Raw genomic sequence first — 26,743 nt, 5'->3', positions numbered from 1 at the left:
TAACCGTTCAGCCCTCGGCGCGGTAGTCACACCTTGGATTGGGGTTTTGATTACCGCTTAGCTTCAGGTTTCACCTCTGGTTTTCGGAAGATCCTCCTTACTGAGCTCCTTGACCACGACAGGGTAGGTAATCGTCGAGGGATATACACAAATATATTATAGCACGTAAAATAATGATATACCTCTGCAATTCTTATACTGCAATTTGTCGTCCTATTTTGCGTAGAACAGATAACAGTTTCACAGATCAGATTTTCTCTCTGCGGTAAGCGATGGAAAAACTGTTGAAATATGGACAACAGTTGCACCATCTATTCATCGACTTTAAAGCCACCTATGGTAGCGTAGCCAGGGTAAAACTGTACACGGCCATGAGGGAATTCGGTATCCCGACGAAATTGATAAGATTGACTAGGCTGACCCTGACCAATGTGCGAGGCCTGATAAAAGCAGCAGGATCACTCTCAAGACCATTCGACATCAACAACGGTGCCCTATCATGTGTCCTCTTTAACTTGGCCCTCGATAAAGTGATCCGTGAGGCTGATGTAAATGCAAGAGGTATGATCCTTTTTAAGTCCACCCAACTACTGGCCTATGCTGACGATATCGACATCATGGGAAAAACCACCCGAGACGTACAAACTGCCTTCATCCAGATCGAGCAGGCGGCGATTTGTGCGAGATCTTGGGCTGCACATCAATGAAGGCAAGACAAAATATATGGTGGTTAGCACCGAAGACGAATCAACCAACAACATCAAACCGCACTGGTCAAACACGAAGAAGAATAAGAATAGGAGAATACAACTTTGAGACCGTTGACAATTTCTCCTATCCAGGGTGGAAAATCACAATTGATAACAGCTACGATGATGAAATCCGCGCACGGTTGTTGTCAGCCAACAGAGCCTATTTCAGCTTACAAAAACCGTTCCGCTCGAAACGTCTCCCCATAGGGTCAAAGCTCTTACTGTACAGGATAATGATCTTGCCAGCCCTCATGTATTCCTCGGAGACCTGCGTTCTTAGCAAGAAAAATTGCGAACTCTTGGGCACGTTGGAGAGAAGAATCCTCCGAAGAATTTTTTGGCCCCCTAAATGAGGATGGATGATTCCGTAGCCTACATAACGACGAAATCTATGAGCGATACCATGACCGTAAGGTTGTGGATAAAATCCGGTTCAATAGGTTACGGTGGGCGGGTCACCTAATCCGTATGGATGATGATGATCCAGTCCGGAATGTCTATAAGGGCAATATCTATGGTAGAAAAAGAAGACGAGGCAAACCCTGTCTGAGATGGAGCGATGGCGTAGGTCAGTACGCCAGACAGTTTTTAGGGATATCGAATGGGGGACCTCGGCGCAAAACCGGGATGTCTGGAGTTCCTTATTAAGGCAGGCCTAGACCGGATACCAGTTGTTACACCGTTGATGATGATGATGATGAAGGATGATAGCCTACGAGATGCTGCTGGTTCAATTGATCTATCCAACAATTCTACTTGCCCTTAAACATGATCAGCAACCAGCCCGATCCCACATACTTACGAAAGTTACGAATAGCCAGTACGTCAAAATCATGTGAGAATTTGTCTGCTGATGCACCTGATGCTGGTCGAATCTTTTGCTTCCTTGTTCTTTTCCGCTAGCAAAACTTTTGTAAGATCTTCAATCATTTACTGATCTCCCGAGCTATTTCGTTTTTTTGGAGTGCAACGATGCCTTCCGGAGCAAATTCCTGCAAGATATCCGTTTGATAAAGGTTCAATACCTTCCAGGATATACAAGTGCAGCCCATTTGCCGTTTGATCCTTCTCATTCGAAGCTGTACCTTAAGTTTCTGTACAGACTGATGTTCTCTATGGAAGCATTGTGTGGACCAAGTTCAGCTCCCTTTCAGAAGGACCGACTTGTATAGTTTTTCTGTTCTAAACATCGGAAAATCCACCCTCCCCTGTGTGCAATTTTGATGACATACCCAACACCCAGTAGGTTACCACGTAAAGATGGATGTGGGATTCAATAGTAAGCTGTAGATGCTCCCCTCGGACATAATTTTGTTCTGATGGGGTAATTTAGGTAGTTCATCAACCCACTAAGAGAGTCCAAAACTTGATTATGGAATGTAAGGATTTGTACTCTCCAAGTGGTAAGATGTCATAATAGCCAAGAGCCATCCATGGATAAATTTTTGGATCACAGGCTTTTCACTTCAGTAGCTAGTCTCTACTTAATGCCTACGGCGCAGTCAGCCCAAAAGGAAAGTACAACAACGCCCATAATGGGAGAAACTGGACTCAACTATGTACTGCCATTCCCATTGTTGCCTAAACCTTCTGGAATCAGAAGACACGGTGGAAAGGAACTTCAAACAAAAATTTTACACTTTAGAGCCTTCTCTTCTGCCCCTACCAGTTGAACTATTACGAGTGAACAAAGCTTGCTAATAAAGTGCAACTTTCTAGGGGATTAAACTCTGAACCGCACACTTTCAGAGTCCTTTGAAGACGCTGCTCTGTGGACTGCAACAGCAGCCATTGCACGCACAAATTTATGCGGATTACGCAGAAATTCTAAAGACGACACTGTGCCTTAACGAAAGCGACACAAAAAGCGTAATAGGACTTTTAATGGAACACTGCTCCTTAAACTATCATATGAACAAAAAATGGAACGGTGATCTTTGCTGTGTGTATGTATACCGCGTAGGGAAGGGGAGGAGTGAAGGTATCCTGGAAAGGTTTTCTTCAACTGTGGTGCCTTCAACAGAGTGGAAGTCGTTGACTAGTCTATTTTAGGGGGCAGAACAATGGATCCTATAAAAGGCCTGAGTACTTGGAGGTGTGGCTCCCTCTGTTGAACTAACCTAACCTAAAACCTTGGTTGATGGGAAAATAGGTGTCAATTGCAGGTATTTTCAAGCGCGAAGTGACGTATTAAAAAAACTGGTTCAAAATGTGAATATCTATGTGGAAGCAGCACGATCCGGAGAATCCAGGAAGAGGACCTCATATCTCAACTGAAAGGGCGAAGCTCATGGTTTCTGCGTTAATGTCGACTGCCCATCCACGGTGATAATCAACTGAAGAGGTTAAAGGAACACTTAACCGTATCACATCTGGTGAGATTCCCCCTCTTCTGGATTAAATGGCTAGTCATCGTAGCATGCCAATATGGACTGTTTCTCCAAGCAGAAGAGAAATCATTTCGGTCATCCATGCGATCAAACGGAGTAGAGCTTCCGGGGTTGACCCGTAGAATTGTTTACCACACATTTGCAGCTACTGCACATTTGTTGTTTCCACTCATAAAGAAATCTTAGATGTCAGAGACCTTTCCCAGAAAGTGGAAGAAGGGGATGACCGTCAAGATTCCAATGAACGAGACTCGTTTTGAGTGTGACAATTGGAAAGATATATGCGTGCTCTTTACCGTTACAAAGATAATAGCCATATCATCCTGGAACGCATCAAAAAATATCTGAAAAGCTTGATCGACAGAGAGCAGGGTGGTTTTTGCTCTGGATCCTTGTGCATTGACCACATAGACATTCTGCGGATTATTTAGGAATAGTGTGCAACACCCTGCTCTTCATTGATTTTGAGAATGTTTCGATAGCGTGAACAGGAGTTCTCTACGCAAGGGGCATTCCGGAAAAACTAATATTCATTATCAGTGCGACAAATGATGGCGCAAAATACTACGTGCTGCACCGAGGTAAAATCTCAAAGGATTATGAGACCTAAGGCTTGTCACTGATAGTCCATATTGCCCTGTCCGGAGGACGTGGGGGATTTAAATGGACTATGGCATCTTTCCTCAAATACCACAACTACACTAATGACATCTGTTTGCTCTCTCACCGGGTCATGGAACTCGGCCAGATGGCCCTGGATTTGGAAAAAGAGTCAAGTAGAGTTGGACTGAAAATAAACACCAGCAAAACCAAGGTGCTGACGATATCGACATCATGGGAAGAACGACCCGAGATGTACAAACTGCCTTCATCCAAATCGAGCAGGCGGCGCGAGATCTTGGGCTGCACATCAATGAAGGCAAGACAAAATATATGGTGGCAACGTCAGCACCGAAGACGAATCAACCAACAATATCAAACCGCACTGGTCAAACACAAACACGAAGAAAAATAAGGATAGGAGAATACAACTTTGAGACCGTTGACAATTTCTCCTATCTAGGGTCGAAAATCACAACCGATAACAACTACGATGATGAAATCCGCGCACGGTTGTTGTCAGCCAACAGAGCCTACTTCAGCTTACAAAGACTGTTCCGCTCGAAACGTCTCACCATAGGGTCAAAGCTCTTACTGTACAAGACTATGATCTTGCCAGTCCTCATGTATTCCTCGGAAACTTGGGTTCTTAGCAAGAAAAATTGCGAACTCTTGGCCGCGTTCGAGAGAAGAATCCTCCGAAGAATTTTTGGCCCCCTACATGAGGATGGACGATTCCGTAGCCTACACAATGACGAAATCTATGAGCGATACCATGACCGTCCGGTTGTGGATAAAATCCGGCTCAATAGGTTACGGTGGGCGGGTCACTCAATTCGTATGGATGAGGATGATCCCGCCCGGAAAGTCTATAAGGGCAATATCTATGGTAGAAAAAGAAGACGAGGCAGACCCTGCCTAAGATGGAGCGATAGCGTGGGTCAGGACGCCAGACAGCTTTTAGGGATATCGAATTGGTGGACCTCGGCGCAAAACCGGGATGTCTGGAGTTCCTTATTAAGGCAGGCCTAGACCGGATACTGGTTGTTGCGCCGTTGATGATGATGATGATGAAAACCAAGGTTCCCAGTTTGACTGGTCATCGCGCTCTCTATATCTGCATTAATGGGCGTCCATCAATTTGTATATTTAGGAAGCGTGGTTTCTGTGGCCGGTGGCATCGAACTGGATGCAGCCCGATACATTAGCAGCGCGAGATCCGCTTTTGCAGCTCTATCTAAAATCTGGAAATGCGGTTATCTCAACACCTAGATCAAGTTGAGACTGTCCTGTCCTAGTATTCCTTCTGTGTTGCTATATAGGAGTAGCACTTGGAAAGTGAACTCTATTGTTACTTAAAAGCTTCAAGCCTTTGTGAACACCTGTCTGCGTCGTGTCATCGGAGTACGCTGGCCTGATACTATTTGAAACGAACAACTTATTCGGCACACAGGACGGGTAAGCGTTGTGATCGGAAAGCGAAAATGGCAGTGGATAGGTCACACATCGAGGAGAGGCGACAATCGGATGATGGTAGAGTTGGAAGTGGTAGAGCCTAAATGCCACTAGACACACCAAACATTGCCCAGAACCAACCATGTATCAGATCACAATGTCTCCATGTTATATATCTTTACCATCATTAGATCATCTATTTTCCCACGCGAAATTGACCAGGGTTTCCGTAATAAAACCAAATTATGGTTTTCCTCTATGACTATATCATTAGGATTCTCTATTATTCATACAGAATGTTTTGAAAGTGGCTAACATCTATCACTGAGGCTGTCATCATTATTCCTAGCGTCGAATCAATAGTCAAGATGATCATCGAACCATATATGTTTGTTTTATGTCTCTCAAAGGCAAAGGTTTATAGATTTTGCAAGTCAATGAGATATTATTTTCCCTTTCATATTCCACCATCTAATTTGACAAGTTTTTCCAAACAACTCCAGTACAAAGGCCTCATGAAAATTCAATTCAATTCAAACTACACAAATCTCTGCGAACTTTCAAAAAGTTCATCCAATAGGGCGAGCGTACTTCTGCCACCACAAATGGGGCTCATTTGAATAAAAATGTCAGTGAAAGTGTAAAACTCGATCCCAGATTCATTGGTGCGTCCAACCCACACGCTCAACCGGGAGGAACGTAGATATTCCAACGACAAACTTTTATCTGAAAACATTCTTAATTACTATTGAAGAATTGACTATTGTTTTCCATCTAAAATTCTTCAATTTTTCATCTATTTTCATGGAAATTTTCTCAGTCATGTGTTATATCCGGCGAATCGGGAGCAGGAAAAACGGAAACAACAAAGTTCATTCTTCAGTATCTTTGTACGGTGACATGCGATGTATCGACATGGGTGCAGCAGCAGATACTCGAAGCTAACACCATACTGGAAGCCTTCGGTAAGTTTTCCCTGAACGATAGATGTGTATCTAATGAATTTTTCAGATACAGATACAATTAATTTAGTATATTCTCTCCCTGGAGTAGTATGAATACTTAAAGGTTTCAGAATTTTCGAATGTGAAAGTTTCCCACAACTAATTAAAGTTGAATTAGAATAATTTGTCTCTAATGAAAATTCATGAATGTGTGGGTCTTTGTTTTTTGGTATGTTTTGTGTGGGCTTTCCCTGAGATTTGGGATAAAGTTCAGCCACGTACAGCGTATCAAAACAATACATGAATTAATCAAGTAAGCATATGCCGAAGAGGCCTAATTAGTCCTTTCTTTTCAACTTTCACAAGCTTCGAAGATTGAAGATTTTTCGAACCCCCCCGCGATTTTCCCATTGACTGTAACCAATAACTTTCCCATTATCCACCTTTAGGTAATGCGAAAACGATACGCAACGACAACAGTTCCCGCTTCGGTAAATTCATGCAGGTTTGCTTCGACCCTAAATGGTGCATCAAGGGGTGCATAATCCAAGATTATCTCCTGGAGCAATCACGAATCACCCACCAAAGTCCCGGTGAACGCAACTACCATGTCCTCTATCAACTGGTGGCCGAAGGGAAAAACAACAAGGAATTGGCGACAGCATTACATCTCAAGGATCCATCATTCTACCGATATCTGAATGCATCTGGGAATGTGGAAATCGATATCCCGGCCGAGGCGAAACGATTCGAGGCGCTCCGTTTAGCCTTCACCGTCTTACAAATCCAACAACCCATTATCGATGGGATTTTCAAAGTACTAAGTGCAATTCTATGGCTTGGTAATTTGGATTTTCAAGATATTGATGGCGAGCGATGTGAACTGACACCAACCGATAAGGATAACTTGGCCATTGTGGCAACGTTGCTGGGACTGAAGGAGAGCGACGTGCAGCAAGTTTGTTTGCTGAGGCAGATTAACGTTCGTGGCAACATCACGGAGATACCATTAAAAGTTCAAGAGGTGAGTCGAATCCTGTATTGTCCTTGTGCATGAACTTAACTTGATACGAATGCATTTGAATCTGACTAGAATGGAATGGATGTTGGTGGAGATGTGTTAATGGAAATGGGACAACAAAGAAAGGAAAGTAGTGATGTAGGATAAGCAACGTAAAGTAGGGGGTGAATTGCAATGTATTGACATTCGATTTTTATTTGCCAGTATATTTGCAATGAAGTAAAGGGAATTGTGATGCTCAAACGACCATCCTGAATGGCCGAAGACGACCTAGAGGGAAGAGCTATCCCAAAAACCTAAAACGTTGGCGAGATTAACCGTGAATCACATTCACTTCTTGGGGCACACATTTGGAGCGCTATCTCCCCTATGTTTCACCCAATATTGGAAATGAGATCAGTTCCGAAAAATACTTTTCGAGCTCTTTCATTCGATACCCCACATGACAATATTCTTTTAAAAAATTAAAACTTAACCCTAAATGGCGCCACTCGCTGCATGTAAAGGATCAGACTAACCACATGTTCTCACCAAATTTCGTGACAATCAGTTCAGCCGTGTGACAGACTGACAGACAGACAGACGGACAGACAGTGGTGTTCGCCCTCTCATCTTCTTCATAACTATCCTGTACGCTGTTCACCAAAGCCCCTGGGGAACAGCGTACAGGATAGTTATGAAGAAGATGAGAGGGCGAACACCACAATTGACCTGCCCGCATTTTCTGCTCGATATCGTGACGGCGCTCTTCCCCCCGGCTAAAGGGGAGCGCAAACAACACAAGCGAGCACTGGACGTCTACACCATACCTGCGGTAACTGAGGAGGAACTTACGCAAATTTGCCTGAGAATTGGTGATAACAAAGCACCCGGTCTGGATGCCGTTCCCAATAGAGCCCTTAAACTCGCTGCTAAGACCAGACCCGACTGGTTTATTAGCGTGTTTGAAATATGCATGATAGAAGGAGTTTTCCCCGACCGGTGGAAGAGGCAAAAACTAATTTTACTCCCGAAGCCGAATAAACACCCAGGACACCCATCATCATACCGACCGATTTGCCTTATCGACACGGCAGGCACGATCGACGCCGTAGACATTGTTTTGAAGCTGGCTCGAGACGCGATGTCGTCTAAAAAATGCTGTGCCGTAGTGACATTGGACATCAAAAATGCGTTCAATTCCGCAAGCTGGGAGTGGATAAAAAGTTCACTGGTTAAAACGGGTGTCCCTAGTTACTTGACTAAGCTCCTCAACAGTTGCCTTTCGGAGAGGATACTGTGGCACGACACGGATGAGAGATCCAAGCAGTACACCGTCACCGTAGGAGTACCACAGGGCTCAGTGTTGGGTCCTCTCCTGTGGAACGTCATGTACAATGGGGTCCTTGTCCTTCCCGTGCCAAAGGAGGCCACGATAATCGGTTTCGCAGATGATCTAGCTGTGGTTGTCGTCGTGAAAGAACCTGAAGACGTTGAAATGTACGCTAACGAAACCATTAGCGCCATAAAAGCGTGGCTGGAGATGGTTCAGCTTGACCTTGCGGAACAAAAGACGAAGGCGGTCCTGATTACCAATCGTAGGAAGAGGAATACGGTTAATATTCGTGTTGGTGGTCACGTCATCACTTCGAAGCCGGTTATCAAATACTTAGGGGTGATGATTGACGCTAAAATCAATTTCAAGGGACATTTGGACTATGCCTGTGAGAAAGCGGCAAATACCAGCGTATCATTAGCGCGGATGATGCCTAACATTGGAGGTCCAAGGTACAGTCGCAGATTACTTGTGGCCGGAGTGGTTCGCTCCACACTATTATACGCGGCACCAGTTTGGGAGGAAGCATTAGCGTGTGAGAGTAATCGTAGGAGAGTGAATATGACTTACCGCTTAGTGGCGCTAAGGGTGTGCAGCGCCTTCAGAACAATATCAGGTGAGGCAGCGTGTGTTATTGCGGGAATGATCCCGATAGACATTCTGGCAAGTGAGACACGCTGCCTGTACGAGACAAGGAAAATGAATCCTCTTGAAAAGGATGCAGAATGCCGAAAGGTGGCAAGGCGAGAGTCGCTGGAGAAGTGGCAGAAACGGTGGGATGACTCGCAGAGGGGTCGCTGGACCCATACTTTGATTCCCTGTATTGAGGAGTGGATCCAGCGACGACACGGTGAAATTAACTACCATCTGACACAATTCCTGTCAGGACATGGCGGTTACAGGAAGTACCTGCGGAAGGCGTGGTCGCGTAAAGCGCAGTCCACCTCGCGAAGTAATGCTTTGCGGCGATCCCGCGGGGAAGGAAAAAGGAGAAAGTGGGGGTGGTTTTAGTGGGTGAGAATCCCACACGCTACTGCAACCTGGCGCGGCAGTGTCTTTCTAAGATTTCTACCTCCATCCATAAAAAAAAAAAGACGGACAGACGGACAGACGGAAAGACCGACAGACGGATAGACGGACAAACGGACAGACGAGGGATACTGAAGAAAGTGAAGGCGGAGATACTGAAGAAGGTGAAATCGGACCCCGACCTAAAAGACCTAGGCGGAAATATCAGCAAAATCTGGAGGACCCAGAAAGGAAATCTCATGATTGAGCTGAAAAAATTCAGCGTGGGGAAAACTGACGGCTTTCGTAACCAAGTTATAAACTCACTTGGGGAGAATGTCGCGGTTCGTTCCCAAAAACATGAGGTCTCTATCCAGTGCAAGGATCTCAATGAGCTAACATTCAGAGAGGAGATCTGCACTGCCTTGAAGCAACAATTCAAGTTGAATTGATTCAGCGGAGAATCTATCGTGAGCCTAAGAAAAGCTTATGGTAGTACTAAAACGGCCACAATGCGACCGCCAGTGGAGTCAGCGTAGAAGTTGTTGGCCGTGGGAAAAGTTCGGATTGGATGGGTTGTTTGCCGACTAAGGGAAAAGATCTCTTTAAAGAGGTGCTTCAAATGCCTAATGTTTGGACACTTCGCGAAGGCATGCACTACCGGCATCGATCGGTCCGATCGATGTTGAAGGTGTCGGGAGAAAGGACATATTGCCAAGAAGTGCAATAGAGACCCCAAATGCATTTTGTGCCAAGGAAAGGCGGGACGGGATAATTGGCATATTGCTGGAAGTAGTACATGCCCAGAATTTAGGAAGCCGTTAACTGCAGTGAAAAAATGAGGTTAATACAAATAAACCTCAATCATTGCAGGGTTGCAAAAGATTTGCTTGCGCAGACCACTTACGAATGCGCGATGGAAATTGCTATTATTAGTGAACCGTAGAGAAATCTCTATGGGTCACAGATTCGACTGGCGGAGTGGCAATAAGGGGGTGCGGTCGTCAAGCCATACAACATAGCATGCGTCAGGCGGCTAGTGGCTTTGTGTGGGCAAAAATAAACGGCATATTCGTATATAGCTGCTACGTCCCACCGAGCCTCACACTGTCTGAGTTTGAAGACCTGTTAGACGATCTTGTTCACGACGCAAGGGGACGAGGTCCAGAGGTGATAGCCGGCCTGTGAGGAGTGGCCAGATCTCCCATCAGGCGCGACCCCAGCTGGCGGATAGGGGCATACCTATTGATGTGTAAATATGTGTTCATGCACTTTTCTTTTTTGATTGTGCATGGGCTAGTGTTTGCTCATCTCTGGTGCGCGGACCAAAATGGCTATGGGAAGGATACCCAGAACATAAAACCACCATGGAAGACGAGAGAAGGAGGAAACTTACGGTGCAGGGACTCGGAACCCCAGTACCGGCGGCTTTTGGGAGTGAGCAAGCGGGCTCCCGGTCGTCGATATCCCTCGACCGCAGTGCCTCGGTGGTGGACAACTTGGCCACCTTGGCATATAATGCTACAAGTGATTTGGATCTGGAGAAGGAAGTATTCAAGCGAAGTACGACTTTACCGAGAACACCAATAACAAGACCAAACAAAGATGAACTAAAAGCAGCTTTTTGGACAACAAAAATCGTGACAACACCCACCGCACATGTTCAAGATGCTCGACAGCAGGAGGTGCTCCAGGAACAAGGAAGAGATCCATTCAAAAGAAGCTCATCAACTTTGAGATCTCCACCAATGCCAAAGACGATGAAGGATAAAGTACAGGCCAAAAGTGAAGGACCATGTAAAAGGAGTAACCCTGCCGGGACTTATAGGGAGCAGAGTCCCGATCCGGAGGAATTACCCTTCACCCAGCTTGGGGCAAAAATAGTTGAGCTGTCCGAGTTTATCAAGGACAAGCACAACGTGCACCAAGCCATAAAGAATATGGTGAGGGCTATTAGAGTTCTCTATAATAGATCACAGATGGAGGAAAAGAATAATAAGAACACGCCGAACCCCGCTGTGCCAACAGTATCACAAGCGACCCAAGTGACGCCTAACCGTACTACCATCGAATCCCAGCGAAATAAGCGAGTACGTGAAAAAGAGGGGGATCCTTTAAGTAATCAGCAGGCGCCTAAGAGAAAAAAAGGCGGACAGGACATCCGGAAAACCAACACCAACAGGTCAGAAGGAGGAAACCGTACAGCGAATCTAGGAAACTCGACCAGCGTTGCGAAGCCTAAGACCAGCGAAAACGATGGATGGACTAAAGTTACCAACAAAAAAGCGGAACGAAAGGCAAAAGTGCGAACTCGTCCAGATGTAATTGTTATCTCCAGTAAGGGCAATCTGTCCTACGCGGAGATACTCAAAAAGGTCAAAGCGGATCCCGGCCTAAAAGATCTGAGCGGAAATGTAAACCGAATCCGAAGAACCCAGAAAGGGGATCTCATGTTCGAGCTGAAAAGATCCAGCGTGGGCAAAACGGATGACTTTCGCACTCAAGTGAAAAACTCACTTGGGGAGAATGCCGCAGTGCGTGCCCAAAAACATGAGATCTACCTTCAATGTAAGGATCTCGATGAAGTAACATCGAAAGAAGAAATTTGTATTGCTCTGAAGGAGCAATTCAAGTTGAAAGAACTCACCGAGGAGTCTATTGTGGGCTTACGAAAAGCCTATGGTGGTACTCAAACAGCCACAATACGAGTACCAGCGGAGGCAGCACAGATGTTATTGGCTGCCGGAAGGGTTCGGATTGGATGGGTTGTCTGCCGTTTGAGGGAACAAATTTCACTGAAGAGGTGCTTTAAATGCCTCATGTTTGGACACTTCGCGAAGGCATGCACCAGCAGCATTGATCGATCCGATCGATGCAGAAGGTGTGGGGAGAAAGGCCATATTGCCAGAGAGTGCAATAGGGACCCCAAGTGCCTATTGTGCGAAGTAAAAGAGGGACAGGATAACCGGCATATTGCGGGGAGTGGTAAATGTCCAGAATTTAGGAAGGCGCTCACTGCAATGAGAAAATGAGGTTTATTCAAATAAACCTGAATCATTGCAGGGTCGCTCAGGATTTACTTGAGCAGGCCACGTTCGAATCTGAGATGGAAATCGCCATCATAAGCGAACCGTATAGACACCGTCACGGTGGGATATGGGTCAAAGATTCGACTGGTGGAGCGGCGATATGGGCTTGCGGTCGACAGGCCATACAATGTACTGCAAGTCAGGCAGGCAGTGGCTTCGTGTGGGCGAAAATAAGTGGTGTATATGTTTACAGCTGCTACGCCCCGCCAAGTTTGACACTGTCTGAATTCGAGCAAATGCTTGATAATCTTGTTCTCGACGCGAAGGGACGAAGTCCAAAGGTGATTGCTGGTGATTTCAATGCTTGGGCCCTAGAGTGGGGTAGTAGGGAATCAAATGCTAGGGGGCGCAGTTTATTAGAAGCTTTTGCGCAGATGGACATAGTTTTGGCTAACGAAGGTGCTGTAAACACCTTCCAGAAAGGGGGATCAGGCTCGGTTGTAGACCTGACCTTTGTCAGCCCTTCGCTGGCGCGTGGTATGTCCTGGTGCGTCAGTGAACGCTACACCCACAGCGATCACCAGGCAGTTTTCTTTGAGACATGTGTCGAACCTCAGGGCAAAGAGCTATCATGCCCGAAACCGAAAAAGATTTCAGGCTGGTCTGCAAAATCTTTGGATGAGCAGAGCTTCTTAGAGGTGTGGTTGGATCAACCTGATATAGCAGGCGCCTCTACGGAAAGAGCTGTCCATCTGGCTCAATGCATCGCCAAAGCATGTGATGCGTCCATGCCTAGGAGGTGCGCATTCCCCCGTAGAAGACCAAACTACTGGTGGAATGATGAACTGACCGGCCTTCGATCAGCCTGCCACCGAGCGAGAAGAGCGGCTCAGAGGGCGGTAGGTAGAGTAGATCAAGGGCAGAAAGAGTGCGCCTACAAGGCAGCCCGCAAAACCCTCAAGCTCGCCATCCAGCGAAGCAAGAGGAAATGCTTTAGGGAGCTCTGCTCAGAAGCGGACGTAAATCCGTGGGGAAGAGCTTATGGAATCGTGATGGGACGATTTAGAGGCCGTTCGTCTCCGCAGATCACGTGCCCCGCCCTCTTGTTGAAAATCATCCAGGGGTTATTCCCCCAGCAAGAGGAGAACACCGACACATTCCAACCACCTCTGAATGTGACGGCAATCCCGCCAGTCACCAGAGACGAGCTCCTCGAGATCTGCGGCAGAATAGGAGACAATAGAGCACCGGGTCTGGACGGAGTACCGAATAAGGCCCTTAAGCTTGCCGTGAAATCCAGGCCGGACATGTTTGCTGAGTTGTTCGAAGCGTGCATGTCCGAGGGAATATTTCCAGCGGTATGGAAGCGGCAGAAGTTGGTGCTTCTGCCTAAGCCTGGTAAACCACCAGGTGAACCATCCTCATACCGACCCATATGTCTTTTGGACACGGTGGGGAAAATGCTAGAGCGGGTAATCTATAATAGATTACTCCCAGTAGTTGAGAGCCAAGGCGGCCTTTCACATCGGCAGTATGGATTCCGTAAAGCCAGATCAACCATTGATGCCATCAAATTGGTTACTGGCTTGGCCGAAGATGCAATCCACGGAAAGGGTAGTACCAGCAAATATTGCGTGGTAGTAACCCTGGACGTGAAAAATGCATTCAATTCGGCCAATTGGAATCTAATCCGGAAATCCCTAGCGAAGGTTGGTATTCCCGCCTACCTCGCCGCAATTGTCGATAGTTATTTAACTGAAAGGAGACTCTGGTACGACACTGATGACGGACCGCAGGAGTACGTCGTTTCCGCGGGTGTCCCGCAGGGCTCCGTATTGGGCCCACTACTGTGGAACATCATGTACAACGATGTACTTAATCTTCCCCTTCCGGAGGAAGCCACAGTGGTGGGTTACGCTGACGACATTGCACTGGTTGTTGTCGCAAAGCATCTCGAAGATGCTGAGTTATACTCAAGCGAGGCAAGCAGTGCTGTCAAATGCTGGTTAGAGAGCTCTGGTCTGACGCTTGCGGAGGAAAAAACGGAAGCGGTCCTCATCACGAAGCGCCGGAAGAGAAATTACGCCTGTGTTAGAGTCGGGAATCATATCATCACTTCCAAGCCGGCCATCAAATACTTGGGGGTGGTGATAGACAGGAAGCTCAGCTATAAGCAACACGTACAGTATGTTTGCGATAAATCATCCACTGCCAGTATGGCCCTGGCCAGGATGATGCCGAACGTGGGAGGGCCACGGCATACCTCTAGGTTGCTTATAGCCAGGGTGGTGACCTCAATTATGCTCTATGCGACCCCAGTTTGGAGCGAGGCATTGCGGATGTCAGTTAACACTAGCATACCTCATACAAGAACCGTGGGTTGTTGGTGGGGCAGTCAGGGGCCTAAACTTCCAACATGCTGACCTATTGTATGCCAATGGAAGCGATCGACCCCGCACCTGCATGGTAGTCTCCAAAGACTTCCAGGCTAACCTGGTTAACGATCTATGTGATGGCGACACCACATCGGCTAAGCTAACCATAAAAAGTCAACAGGGAGAAAAAGAGATACTATGGTGCTCTGCATACTTCCCCTACGACGCAGAAGACGTTCCCAGTGGAACATTCATCAGAGCTATCCAATATGCCAAAAGTAGAGGCATGGGGGTAATAGCAGGATGTGATGTCAACGCTCACCACATATGCTGGGGAAGTTCGAACATCAATGCAAGAGGATCGAGACTACTGGAGTATCTAGTAGGAACCGATTTGCAGATCCTAAATGTGGGTAATGAACCCACTTTCTTCAACGTGGTCAGGCGAGAGGTCATCGACATCACGGTGGCATCTCCTGACATCGCGGCTCTGATCGGAGAGTGGAGAGTATCAAACGATGTCACACTCTCGGATCACAGACGCATTGATTTCGTTATGGGCATGGATTTACCTCCACCCACTCCATTTCGGAATCCGAGGAAGACAGATTGGGTAATGTATCAAACAGAATTGAACGCCCGAGTCACGATCCCTGGGAGGCGCATCAAATCCATTACTGGAATTGAGAAGACAACCCAGATGATCACAACTAGCATGAGAGAAGCTTTCGAAGAAAGCTGTCCACTCAGGATGCCAAAGAAGGGTAAAACACCATGGTGGAACTCGGATTTGGCAAAACAGAGGAGAACGACAAGGATGCTCCTTAATCGTGCTCTGAAGGGCGAATCAAGCACTAGCTGGAATCGCTATAAAGAGGCACAGAAGGCTCTAAAGAAGAGCATAAGATCGGCCAAACGGTCATCTTGGAGACGCTTTTGCGAAGAGACTAACTCTCTTGAGGCAACCTCAAAGCTGAAGCGGATTCTGGTCAAAGAACGTAGCCAGAAACTGGGTTACTTACGTTTACAGAATGGGAAGTACACAGAAAGCGACGAAGAAACGGCAAATCATTTGCTTGAAGTACACTTCCCAGGCAGCATCCAAAATCTAATCTCGGGGCCAACAGGTGCATACAGCCCTCAGCCGAGAGATTGGAATCTGGCATGCAAAGTAGTATCACTGGAGCGAGTGAAATGGGCATTTAACTCGTTCCACAGATATAAGTCTGCAGGTCCGGATGGCATCATTCCTGCGCTAGTAATAGAAGGAATGGATGCCCTGGGTCGACACATTCGGAATATATATCGGGCATGCCTAGCACATGCTTATATTCCAATTAGATGGCGGGATGTGAAGGTGTTGTTCATTCCCAAACCAGGAAAACCCACCTACACAGACGCAAAAAGCTTTCGACCGATCAGCCTAACGTCCTTTCTGCTAAAAGGACTAGAAAGATTAGTAGATCGGTTCATAAGGGATACACACATTCCTAAATGGCCACTTCACCATAGGCAACACGCCTACCAGAAAGGCAAATCCACGGAGACAGCACTCCATGAACTTACGGCAAAAATTGAAAAGGCGATGTCCGATAAAGAATACGCTTTAGGCGCATTCATGGACATCGAAGGTGCCTTCAATTATGCCTCATTTGCGGCAATTTGTGATGCGGCAAGACAGCATGGAATCGAACCGCTGCTAATCAGTTGGATCCTTCACATGCTAGAGTGGAGAAAAATCCACATATCGGTCGGCCAGAAGTCTATTGAAGCAGGATGTCTCAGGGGCTGCCCACAGGGAGGGGTTCTCTCTCCACTGTTATGGCTCTTGGTGATGGATACCCTGCTGTGGCTCCTGGAGGACAAAAAAATCTTCGCACAAGCATTTGCGGACGACCTAGCCGTAATAATTAACGGCAAGTTTGCGGACACAGTATGTGACCGCTTGAGTGCAACTCTGCATGTAATCCACAACTGGTGCCTCCGCAATGGACTCACGGTGAACGCTAGAAAGACTGGACTAGTTATGTTCACTAAGAATGTCAGGTGGGGCAGCTATACGCTACCCACCTTAGCAGGGGCGGAAATCCAGCTGGCACAAACAGTCAAGTACTTAGGAGTACATTTCGACTCCAAGTTAACGTGGAAGCATCATATCCAGGAACAATACCAGAAATCCTGCAGATTGCTCTGGTGCTGTAGGAATGCGATAGGTAAGACCTGGGGACTTTCACCTAAACGGATATATTGGATGTATACATCCATAATAAAACCCATTTTGATGTATGCATGCATCGTCTGGTGGCCAAGACTGAACTTTGCTAACAGCAGGAAGCTGCTATCGCAGATTCAGAGACTTGGTTGCCTAAGTATTACTGGAGCAATGAGTACTACGCCGACTGCGGCACTTGAAGCCATCCTAAATTTACCCCCCATCCACTTGGAGGTGAAACGGAAAGCAGCAAACGACGCATATAGGCTCGATACCATTGGGGCGTGGAAAGGCGGCCAATCCAACGGGCATGCGTCTATATGGAAATTCCTTGAAAAACATCCGGTAGCCCTGATGCCGACCGATCATATGGTTTCCAGATTCGTCTTTGGAAAGACATACACTGTCGTAATCACCGAAAGAGAAGAATGGTCGACAAGTGGCCATGAGTCTTTTCAGATTACAGACCTAATAATCTTCACCGACGGGTCAGTCACGGAGGATGGATCGGGTGCAGGCGTGTTCTCGGAGAATCCGATTATAGAACTGGCCCGACCCCTCGGAAAAATGACGACCATATACCAGGCGGAGATATATGCCATTTCATTGGCAGCAGAAGAATGTCTGCGACAAAAATGGAGGGGTCGCACCATTCGAATCTGTTCCGACAGTCGGGCGGCATTATCGGCACTAGATGGCAACAACATATCAAGCCAGTTGGTGTGGAGTTGTCGTCAGGTGCTGCTGAAACTTGGCCGACTGAACGAAACATTCCTAATGTGGGTGCCAGGGCACTCTAACATCGCCGGTAATGAGGGGGCTGATAGACTGGCTCGCCGAGGGTCTGGATCCACAATGGTGGGCCCAGAACCAGCTCTTGGAATCCGACCATCTACTGTCAGGTCTACTCTGAAAGGTGAAATTGCAAGGATTCACGCAACCGAGTGGAGAAATTTGGACTCTTGCCGGCAAGCGAAAATCCTTGTAAAGGAACCTAGGGCCACTAGAGCGGCATTTTTGTTGTCCCTTAAGAAGTGGGACATGAAAACCCTAGTAGGGCTTTTGACGGGACACTGCCCCTTAAACTACCATATGGAAAAGATTGGGGTAGTGGTTTCGGCTGTGTGCAGCCAATGTGAGGAGGAGGAGGAAACTGCCCTGCACTTTTTATGCAGCTGCCCGGCATCCTCAGATCTCAGACGAAGACACCTTGGCAAGGTTTTCTTCAATGAAGAATCTGCACACTCTCTGCCTCTTGAGAATGTTCTCAAATTCGCTAAAGCCTGCGAACACCGTAGGCAGGAAGCCATTGAATAGGCAACTTACGGGGATAGTACAATGGGCCTAATAATGGCCTGAGTGCTCGGAGCTGCGGCTCCCCCCATTTAACTAAACTAACTAACTAACTAACACTAGCAAACTGAATGCAGTCTACAGGAGGACAGCCCTGAGGGTATGCTCTGCCTTCAGGACTGTCTCAGATGATGCAGCATTCGTCATCTCTGGAATGATGCCCATTGACATCTTGGCAGATGAGATGGCGAATATATACCATGCGAAGCCAATCTCTCCTTTATTGCAGACGAAGAACGCTGAGAGGGAGAGATCCATAAATAGATGGCAAGAGCGGTGGGAATGCTCGGGAAAGGGTCGGTGGACTCACAGGCTCATTCCTGCCATCAGGGAGTGGTTGGAGAGACGACACGGTGAGGTTAATTATAATCTCACCCAGTTTCTCACGGGACATGGAGGATATCTCCAATACCTTCACAGGTTTAAATTGGAGACCTCACCCGACTGTCCAAATTGCGATGGAGTCCCAGAGGACCCAGAGCATGTATTCTTCCACTGTCCGAGATTTGTGGAAGAAAGGAGGAACCTAGAGGAGACTCTAGGAGAGGTGCTGGTACCAGAAAATCTGGTGCCGAAAATGCTAGCACATCAAGAGAATTGGGATGCGGTGAACTCCATGATCGCATCGATTCAAGATAAGTTGCGAAAGGCAGAGGAAAGCAGAAAAGCGCGGTCACGTGCGCCGCGTATAGAAGAAATGGGATTAAGCTAGAGTGAGCTGACTCCGCCCCGTGATGTAATACCTTACGGTGGTGCCGCGGGGCAGGGAGGGAGTCGGGGGTGGTTTTAGTGGGTAAAAATCCCACACGCTGGTGTGTCCAGACCAGTGTCTTTTGAAGATTTCCACCTCCTCAAAAAAAAAAAAAAAAAAAAAAAAAAAAAAAAAAAAAAAAAAAGAGGTGATAGCCGGTGACTTTAATGCGTCGGCTATCGAGTGGGGCAGCAAAGAGACTAAAGCAAGGGGGCGGTGCTTATTAGAAACTTTCGCTCAGTTGGATGTAGTTCTGGCCAATGAAGGTTCAATTGTAGATCTGACCTTTGTTAGCCTTGCTCTGGCACGTGACATGTCCTGGCAAGTTAGCGAGGACTTCACGTACAGTGATCACCAGGCAATTACTTTCGAACTAGGGACGGAGCCTCAAGGCAGGAGATCCGCACCCCGGAAGCCGAACTCCAAATGAACACCAGTATAGTCTGCAAAAGCGATGGATGAGCCAACATTCATGGAGGTGTGGCTAGACCTGTCTAAGAAAGCAGACACCTCCACGGATAGAGCTCTCCATGTCACACAAAGCATCTCTAAAGCATGTGACGCGTCGATGTTTAGGAGATGGTCATTCCACACTAGGAGACTTAATTATTGATGGAATGGTGAACTTACCAGCCTTTGATCGACTTACCACAGAGCTAGACGAACAGCTCAGAGGGCAATAGGTAGGATCGATCAAGGGCAAAAGGAGCTTGCCTATAGAGAAGCCCGTAAGAACCTCAAGCTTACGATCCAGCGAAGCAAGAGGGAATGCTCTAAGGAGCTCTGTTCGGAAGCAAACGTGACAGCACGATTCAAAGGCCGATCATCTCCGCAGATCACGCGCCCGATGCTCTTGTTGAAAATAATCCTTCGAGCGCCCCTTGAATGTAGCGCCAGTCAGCAGGGACGAGCTGCTGGAGATCTGCAGTCAAATAGGTGACAGCAAAGCCCTGGCTCTGGACGGCATACCGAATAAGGCCCTCAAACTTGCCGTCAAATGTAGATCGAATATGTTCGCGAAGCTGTTCTAAACGTGCATGTCCGAGGGTATCTTTCCTGCACCGTGAAAGTGGCAGAAGCATCAAAATGGTTACTGGCTTGGCCGAAAATGCAATTCCCGGAAGGGGTTGTATTAGCAAACATTCTGTGATTGTGACCCTGGATGTGAGGAATCCATTCAACTCGGCCAATTGGAATCTTATACGAAAGTCTGCGGCGACCATTGGTATTCCATGCTGCATGTTGTAGGCAATGCACATAAACTGAGTACGATCTACAGAAGAACAGCCTTAAGGGTGTGTTCTGCTTTCTGGACCGTCTCAAACGATGTAGCGTTCGTCATCTCGGGAATGATGCCAGTGGGTAAAAATCCCACACTCTGACGTCCCCAGGCCAGAGTCTTTTGAAGATTTCTACCTCTTTAAAAAAAGACAGAAAGACAGACAGTAAACAGATTTTAATAAAGTTTTGTTTTACATAAAACCTTAAAATTAAATCAAATGAAATAAAATAAAATAATGGTGCTGAAATCGCATATCTCGGGGAAGAATAAAATAAGTGGTTTGAATGTATTCGCTATCCCTCCACTAGCTTATGCATTCGGAATATTACCGTGGACGAAGACCGATCTGGAAAGTGCAGGCGAGTCCCTTGCATGCGGTTGTTTGTAAGGCAGAGTGTGGACTGACTCCACTTAACTTGAAGGATCCCTCTTTCAATCCTCTGGCGCCGAACACAAGCTTGGCATTCCACCCCTTACACTTCTACCCAACGATAAGGTTTCTGATTGTTTCCCGCTTCTTACAAGTGGAAATGAACTGGGTGTAATGGGCAGTCTAATACTCTTGACCGCTGGCCTGAATAGCCCAGTACGGTCAGACATACTCATTCAGCATTTTGATATTAGTGACAGTTTCAGTGTAGTAGAATTTCAATACATTTCATAGCTTAATCTGTTCCTGAGCTGGTCTAGCCCCAAGCTTCGTGTCTTTCTTCAATTATTCTGAAAGAAATTGCGCAATCAGATCGCAGAGGTAGAGCGACATAACTCCTTTTACGTATGTATGGTTGCCATTCACCCCTTGGTGGGGTATAGTGGGTCAACTACACCTATGTCACATTGTTCGCGGTTACCTGAAATGTCTCCCTACAACTCCCTGAGACGCTTGCACTAATCCTCTACTGTTCTGCGCCAAGTGCCCTTGGGTCGTCTCTCCTTTATGTGTGACCTATCCACTGACACTACTGTCTTCTGATCACAGTGCTTACGAGTGTTCATGATAGCATTAGGCCACCGTACTCTGAAGATACGACACACCCGGGTATTAACGAAAGCTTGGAGCTTTTGAGTAAGAATGTTACCCCCATATAGCAACCTAGAAATAACACTCGCACAGACCAGTCTCAACTTGGTCCTCGTGCTGAGATATAGAGAGCTAAATTTCCAGATTTCAGACAAGGCGGCGAAAGTGGATCTAGCGCTGTTAAACCATGCCCTCCTGGATATACAAATTGATTGACGCCTTCGACGTTCTGCCAGATAGGGAGAGTACGATGGCTCATTAGACTGAGAACCTCTACTTGCCTCTCTTTCCAAATCCAGATCAATTTGGTCAAGGTCCATAAGACGGTGAAAGAGCAAACAGATGTCATTTGCGTAGTCAAGGTGTTTGACGTTTCCACGTCCTCCGGACAAGACAGCATGAAGAACGTCAATCCAAACGTCGTTTTCAGTAATTAAAACTGCGGATTTGATACTAAAAAGATTTTTTCAGGACTATGGATGAGATTTTGGCCAGACCCACCTATTTCTGGTTGTTAGATTCCGCAATCGATATCGTGACGATCTTTGGGGAATGAGAAAGATATTTTCTCGATGATTAGGATGAATAAAAAGACGAATGAAATGCTGTTTATACTATCGTTGGAAACCATGGAGGGGAGCGAAAGTGAATCCAGTTTAGATAATGGTTCGGTTAATGAATAATGTTGGATGTTAAAAACTATGACGTCATGGTTACTGATGCTGAGGATTGTTTCCAGGAATAGATAGATATAAGAATTGGGTTTAATATTTATGTTACTATTTATGATGGTCGACTGTAGTAGACAGGTTGATGCTGGGGTGATAATTAATGAGATACTCGTGGAGGCGTTTTTCGTTTTTGTTTGATTTTGCTTCGAACCAAGGCCTGGTGTTACCTCAACCCGTTATCAAGTAAGTAAGCGAAGAGTTGTCCTGGACAGTAGGCGGCACTAACGAAGACCAAGGTGATTTGGGCGCTAAAGGAAGTGAAGTTGATTATACAGCTTCCTATGCTAGGCGTAAGGGTACCACTTATTCGCAGGATTTCTTAGCGAATTCAAGGAAATCTAGATTAGAGATGTCAGGGTTTGCTGAATGGCTACTGCTAGCGCTTCGCAAGGTGCTAACGAGGGGTGCAGACTTTTGTGTTACGGGGTTTTTTCCTGGATGGATGGTGGGTGGGAGTGTAATTAGCACGGAAACTGTAGTGCTAGTTTTTGAGTCTTCCTCCTTGAAGGTGAATGAGTAGGTTTTCGTCAAGTTGTGAGGAAGGATTTGGCGCTGATGACACTCCTTAAACTTTCAATCCCTTCAAAGATTCCCTGGTGGGTGAATGAATGAATTTGGGCTTCTTAGTATTGGCACCGTTTTAACATTTTTATTTTTTTCCTTCACAGGCTCGTGAAAATCGCCATGCAATGGCTAAGGCACTTTACTCCCGCACATTTGCATGGCTCATTAGTCAAATTAATGCTTGCATAAATCCCGGCCAGGACTCAACGCGATTCTTAGGTGTCCTGGATATATTTGGCTTTGAAAATTTCGCAGTGAATTCGTTTGAACAACTTTGCATCAACTACACCAACGAGAAGCTTCATAAATTCTTCAACCACTACGTTTTCGCCTTGGAGCAAGAGATCGTAAGTAGTGTTTAGCCTTTTCAGGACCTAAAATGATTGAAAAAAAAAACCTTATCTACAGTACAAACTAGAGGAAATCAAATACTCTCATATTGAGTTCACGGACAACACCCTTTGTCTGGAGCTAATTGAGAAACCTCCCCGATGTATACTGAAACTACTCACGGAACAATGTCATATGCCTAAAGGATCAGACACCGCTTACTTAACAAATTTACATGCCGAATTCGAGGGAAACGCGAAATATGTTAAAGGTGTTGATCGCCGACATTGGGAGTCTGAATTCGGAATCAAACACTACGCCGGCTGTGTACTGTATACTGTGAAAGGATTCGTCGATAAGAACCGTGATGTGCAACAGGATGTTCTCTTCGATTTTATGAGCCGAAGTGAGAATACTTTCGTTCAAGAGTTGTCATCGTATCAGGTATGAAAGTTGTGAAAGATTTTAGTGAAGGAAAGGAGTATTTACTGCCGCGTTTATTTTTCAAAGGATTTGCTATCTATACAAGCACAAAATCAGATGACCACCAGTGTAGCTACTGTTCAAAGAGGCACCTCGAAGGGCAAACTAACCGTGAGTGATACCTTCCGACAACAGCTGCAAGCTCTAGTCGATGTTCTACAAAGTACAAACCCATGGTAAATATATTTTATATTAATATGATTAATGATTAATATGATAAAAAATAAGAATCCCTTGAGGACCTACTTATTCTGAGGTTTAGATTCAGAATGTGAAAGGCGGCATATTGGAAACAAGCTTCAATTCGATTTTGAAGTATTTTCCAATTACCCAAAGTACTCCGGGGAATTCCAAGGGCTGTTTGAGAATCAGGACAGGACACTTGAGAAAAACTACTCTTCGAAACTCTGTCCTCTTTCGATTCACCTGACTGTCTTCTTCACAATCAGGTGGTCAAGCTGATAGGCAAAATGCATTTAATTGTATGCTGGCATGAATATGTGCATAGCATTGTTATGTTAATTACAAGAAATAGGGGTCAATGGTCATTCCTAGTTCAAAATGTATATAATATGATTTTTAAAAAGGATTTAGGGTTTAGGTAAAAATTTCTTAGGAATGTTAAGCTGGTCATTTCTAATATATATTTCGGAGGTGTTAATTTTTAATATTATCAAATCAGAACGGGATACAGGAAACTTGAATCAGGATAATGAATACAAATGCTTCATAAGAAGAAAAGAGAAATGTTGTATGCAACTAAATGAATTTCTCCACCATCTCAAGAAAATGAAGAAACAAACGAAAGTGCGTAAGAAACGTTAACTGACTTGACTTGAATAACTTCCTTAGTTTATATGTAGTGGTTACAGTTTGTATGGATTAGGCCAGTGTCGAATATATGTTTTTCTTGTCCAGCTCAAATAATGATGGTTATTTCGCTTAAGTGAGTAACAAAGACAGCGGCTTTGGATTGCGATCATAGATTTCATCGATGACACAAATGTGTTGGATGTGACGCATTAGGGATGGCATACAAAGAAGTAGATTTTCCTTCACTGAAAGGCAGATGAAGGGTCACTTGTTCTTGTTGAAGTACGCTTCGTTGTTGATAATGACTGCTTCAGTTGGCAACGATATGGTGACTAAACACACGTGCTACCACCAGTGAGATGACGAATTGACGTAATATAGATTATCTTTCAATGGTGAAGTAAGAACAAATGTTTAAGGAAGTATGCATTACTCAAAGGTCCAAAAGTTATTGTTGTAACCGTCTCAATATTTGTGCCGATATTTGTGCTAGTATTGCGTATCGCTTCGTATATGGCTCCAAGTATGAACAACTCTGTGTGCCTTAACTCCGTCCACGATTTTTCCAGAAGCTTGCACTCCTCCTCCACTACTGTGTGGTAGGTTCTATTGCATGGCACAACCCATAATAGAGTTGTTGCTCTTCCTTTATATGTGACCTATCCGTTGCCATCTCCGTTTCCATATCCACGGGCATCTAGTCCATCATACGTAATACACTTTTGTTTAGGCTATCGAAAGCCTTCTCGAAATCGATGAAAAGTAGGTGCAGCGAAGATCTAAACTCCGGGCACTGTTCCAAAATGATCCGTAGGATGTTGATGTGATCAGTGCTGGAGAATCCAGAGCAGAAACCAGAATGCTCTCTGTTGATTAAGTCCACGGGATGTTCTTTGATGCGTTTCAACGGCAGGTAGCACCACTCTAATTGTCCCATTCAAAACGGGTGACCTTTCTTCGAAACTTAACCCACACTACGAGAAAGGTCTCGAATTCCTAAAACTTCCGTAGAAGTGGAAGTAGTAGATCAGCAGTAACTGCAAGTGCAGTGATAAATAACTACGGAGAGACCGTCAAGTCCAGCGGTTTTACTTCGTTTGAGTGCATGAAGGAAAAGTCCGTATCCGCATGTTAGGGTTATTAGCCATTTCATCCAGAAGAGGAGGAACCTAACCGGACGTAATATCGTTAAGAACCATGGTGAAGTGTTCTTTCCACCTCTTCAGTTGCTAACATCTTTCTCAGTACCATCGAAAAATTTGCCACTACATGCAAGTGTTTTCGTGATACGGTACACTTCTGAAATCATTGCGTTTTTTGGCATCTTTGGCTCCCCGAACCAACGCAATTGCAAATCCCCTTTTGCCACGGCGCAAGGTTCACTACACTGAACTTCTTGGGACTGCACCCGGCATCGGAGTTCGAGCGCGTCAGGTCCGACACCCCACGCAGCGGTCAATAGAGGCCCTTCGGTGCAATACTCATCGATATTCTCAGGCGATCCTATCCAATCCTACGAGAAGTGGCGGACACAACACCCAAGCGAACGTTGGTTTGGATATCTGTTATTTTGAATATCTGTTACTTTGTTCTTCAAATAACAAGTACAATCACCTCCTCGAATTCGTATATGAACGTTGAGCTTGAAGGAGTGCTCCCGTCGCTCCAAAACTCTTAAGGGGCTGTGGCGCGGCAGGATTCGCAGCATTCGAAATTTATTTCGAATGTTGCGAGTGCGAGCAATATAGATGGCGCGGATCTATCCACTTTGCGTAGCACGCCAAGGGAGTGGAAGATCGCAGTAATTATGTTTTTCAGACCTGTCACTGATTTTTAATATTAAGTTTGGAATTAAAAAAAGAACACTGAAGTCTTTTTGATTTGGAAAATAGAATTGGAGTTGAGTTTCGCTGACTAGAATTGGAGTTGAGTTCGCTGATTAGAATTAGGACTAATAATATGTAAAACCATTAATATTAAATGTTCGCTTAAATATTTTAATAAAAATATAAGTAATGTTAATTACTTAAGGGCCCTCGTATGATGGATGCAGCAGCCTCCGAGGAGCGTCCACTCTAATGAGGAGCTGTGAGCCGAGTCCCTGGGGGGGTCGACCTCCGGCGTTGTATGTCGTCAAGGTGGAGTCGGTCGCAGTTTCGAAACCGCGTCCGTGAGCAGGCTCACCATGCTAGAGCCACTTAACCCTGCTCTGATATCCAACACAGGGTCGGCAGGTAGTCGCAGATTCTCCCCGTACACCATCCCCTCGGGACTAGCCATGAATTCCTCTCGGTGGACTGTGCAAAGGTCGAGG

The 26,743-nt window shown here is 45.9% G+C and overlaps 1 protein-coding gene across 2 annotated transcripts in view; it reads left to right on the top strand.

The window, feature by feature from the left end:
* LOC119652347 (unconventional myosin heavy chain 6) overlaps positions 1–26,743 on the top strand; it is a 199,840-nt gene that overhangs the window by 138,476 nt on the left and 34,621 nt on the right. For both annotated transcript variants that reach the window (XM_038056375.1, XM_038056374.1), the window contains exons 5-9: positions 6,018–6,162; positions 6,591–7,165; positions 22,908–23,150; positions 23,212–23,577; positions 23,644–23,792. In XM_038056375.1, coding sequence (XP_037912303.1) covers positions 6,018–6,162; positions 6,591–7,165; positions 22,908–23,150; positions 23,212–23,577; positions 23,644–23,792 — 1,478 coding nt within the window. The remainder of the gene's footprint in view (positions 1–6,017; positions 6,163–6,590; positions 7,166–22,907; positions 23,151–23,211; positions 23,578–23,643; positions 23,793–26,743) is intronic.

This window comes from Hermetia illucens, chromosome 3, assembly GCF_905115235.1.
Source record: "Hermetia illucens chromosome 3, iHerIll2.2.curated.20191125, whole genome shotgun sequence".
Lineage (NCBI taxonomy): Eukaryota > Metazoa > Arthropoda > Insecta > Diptera > Stratiomyidae > Hermetia > Hermetia illucens.
The sequence above is the reverse complement of the archived record's forward strand: the minus strand, read 5'-3'. Positions and strand labels throughout refer to the sequence as shown.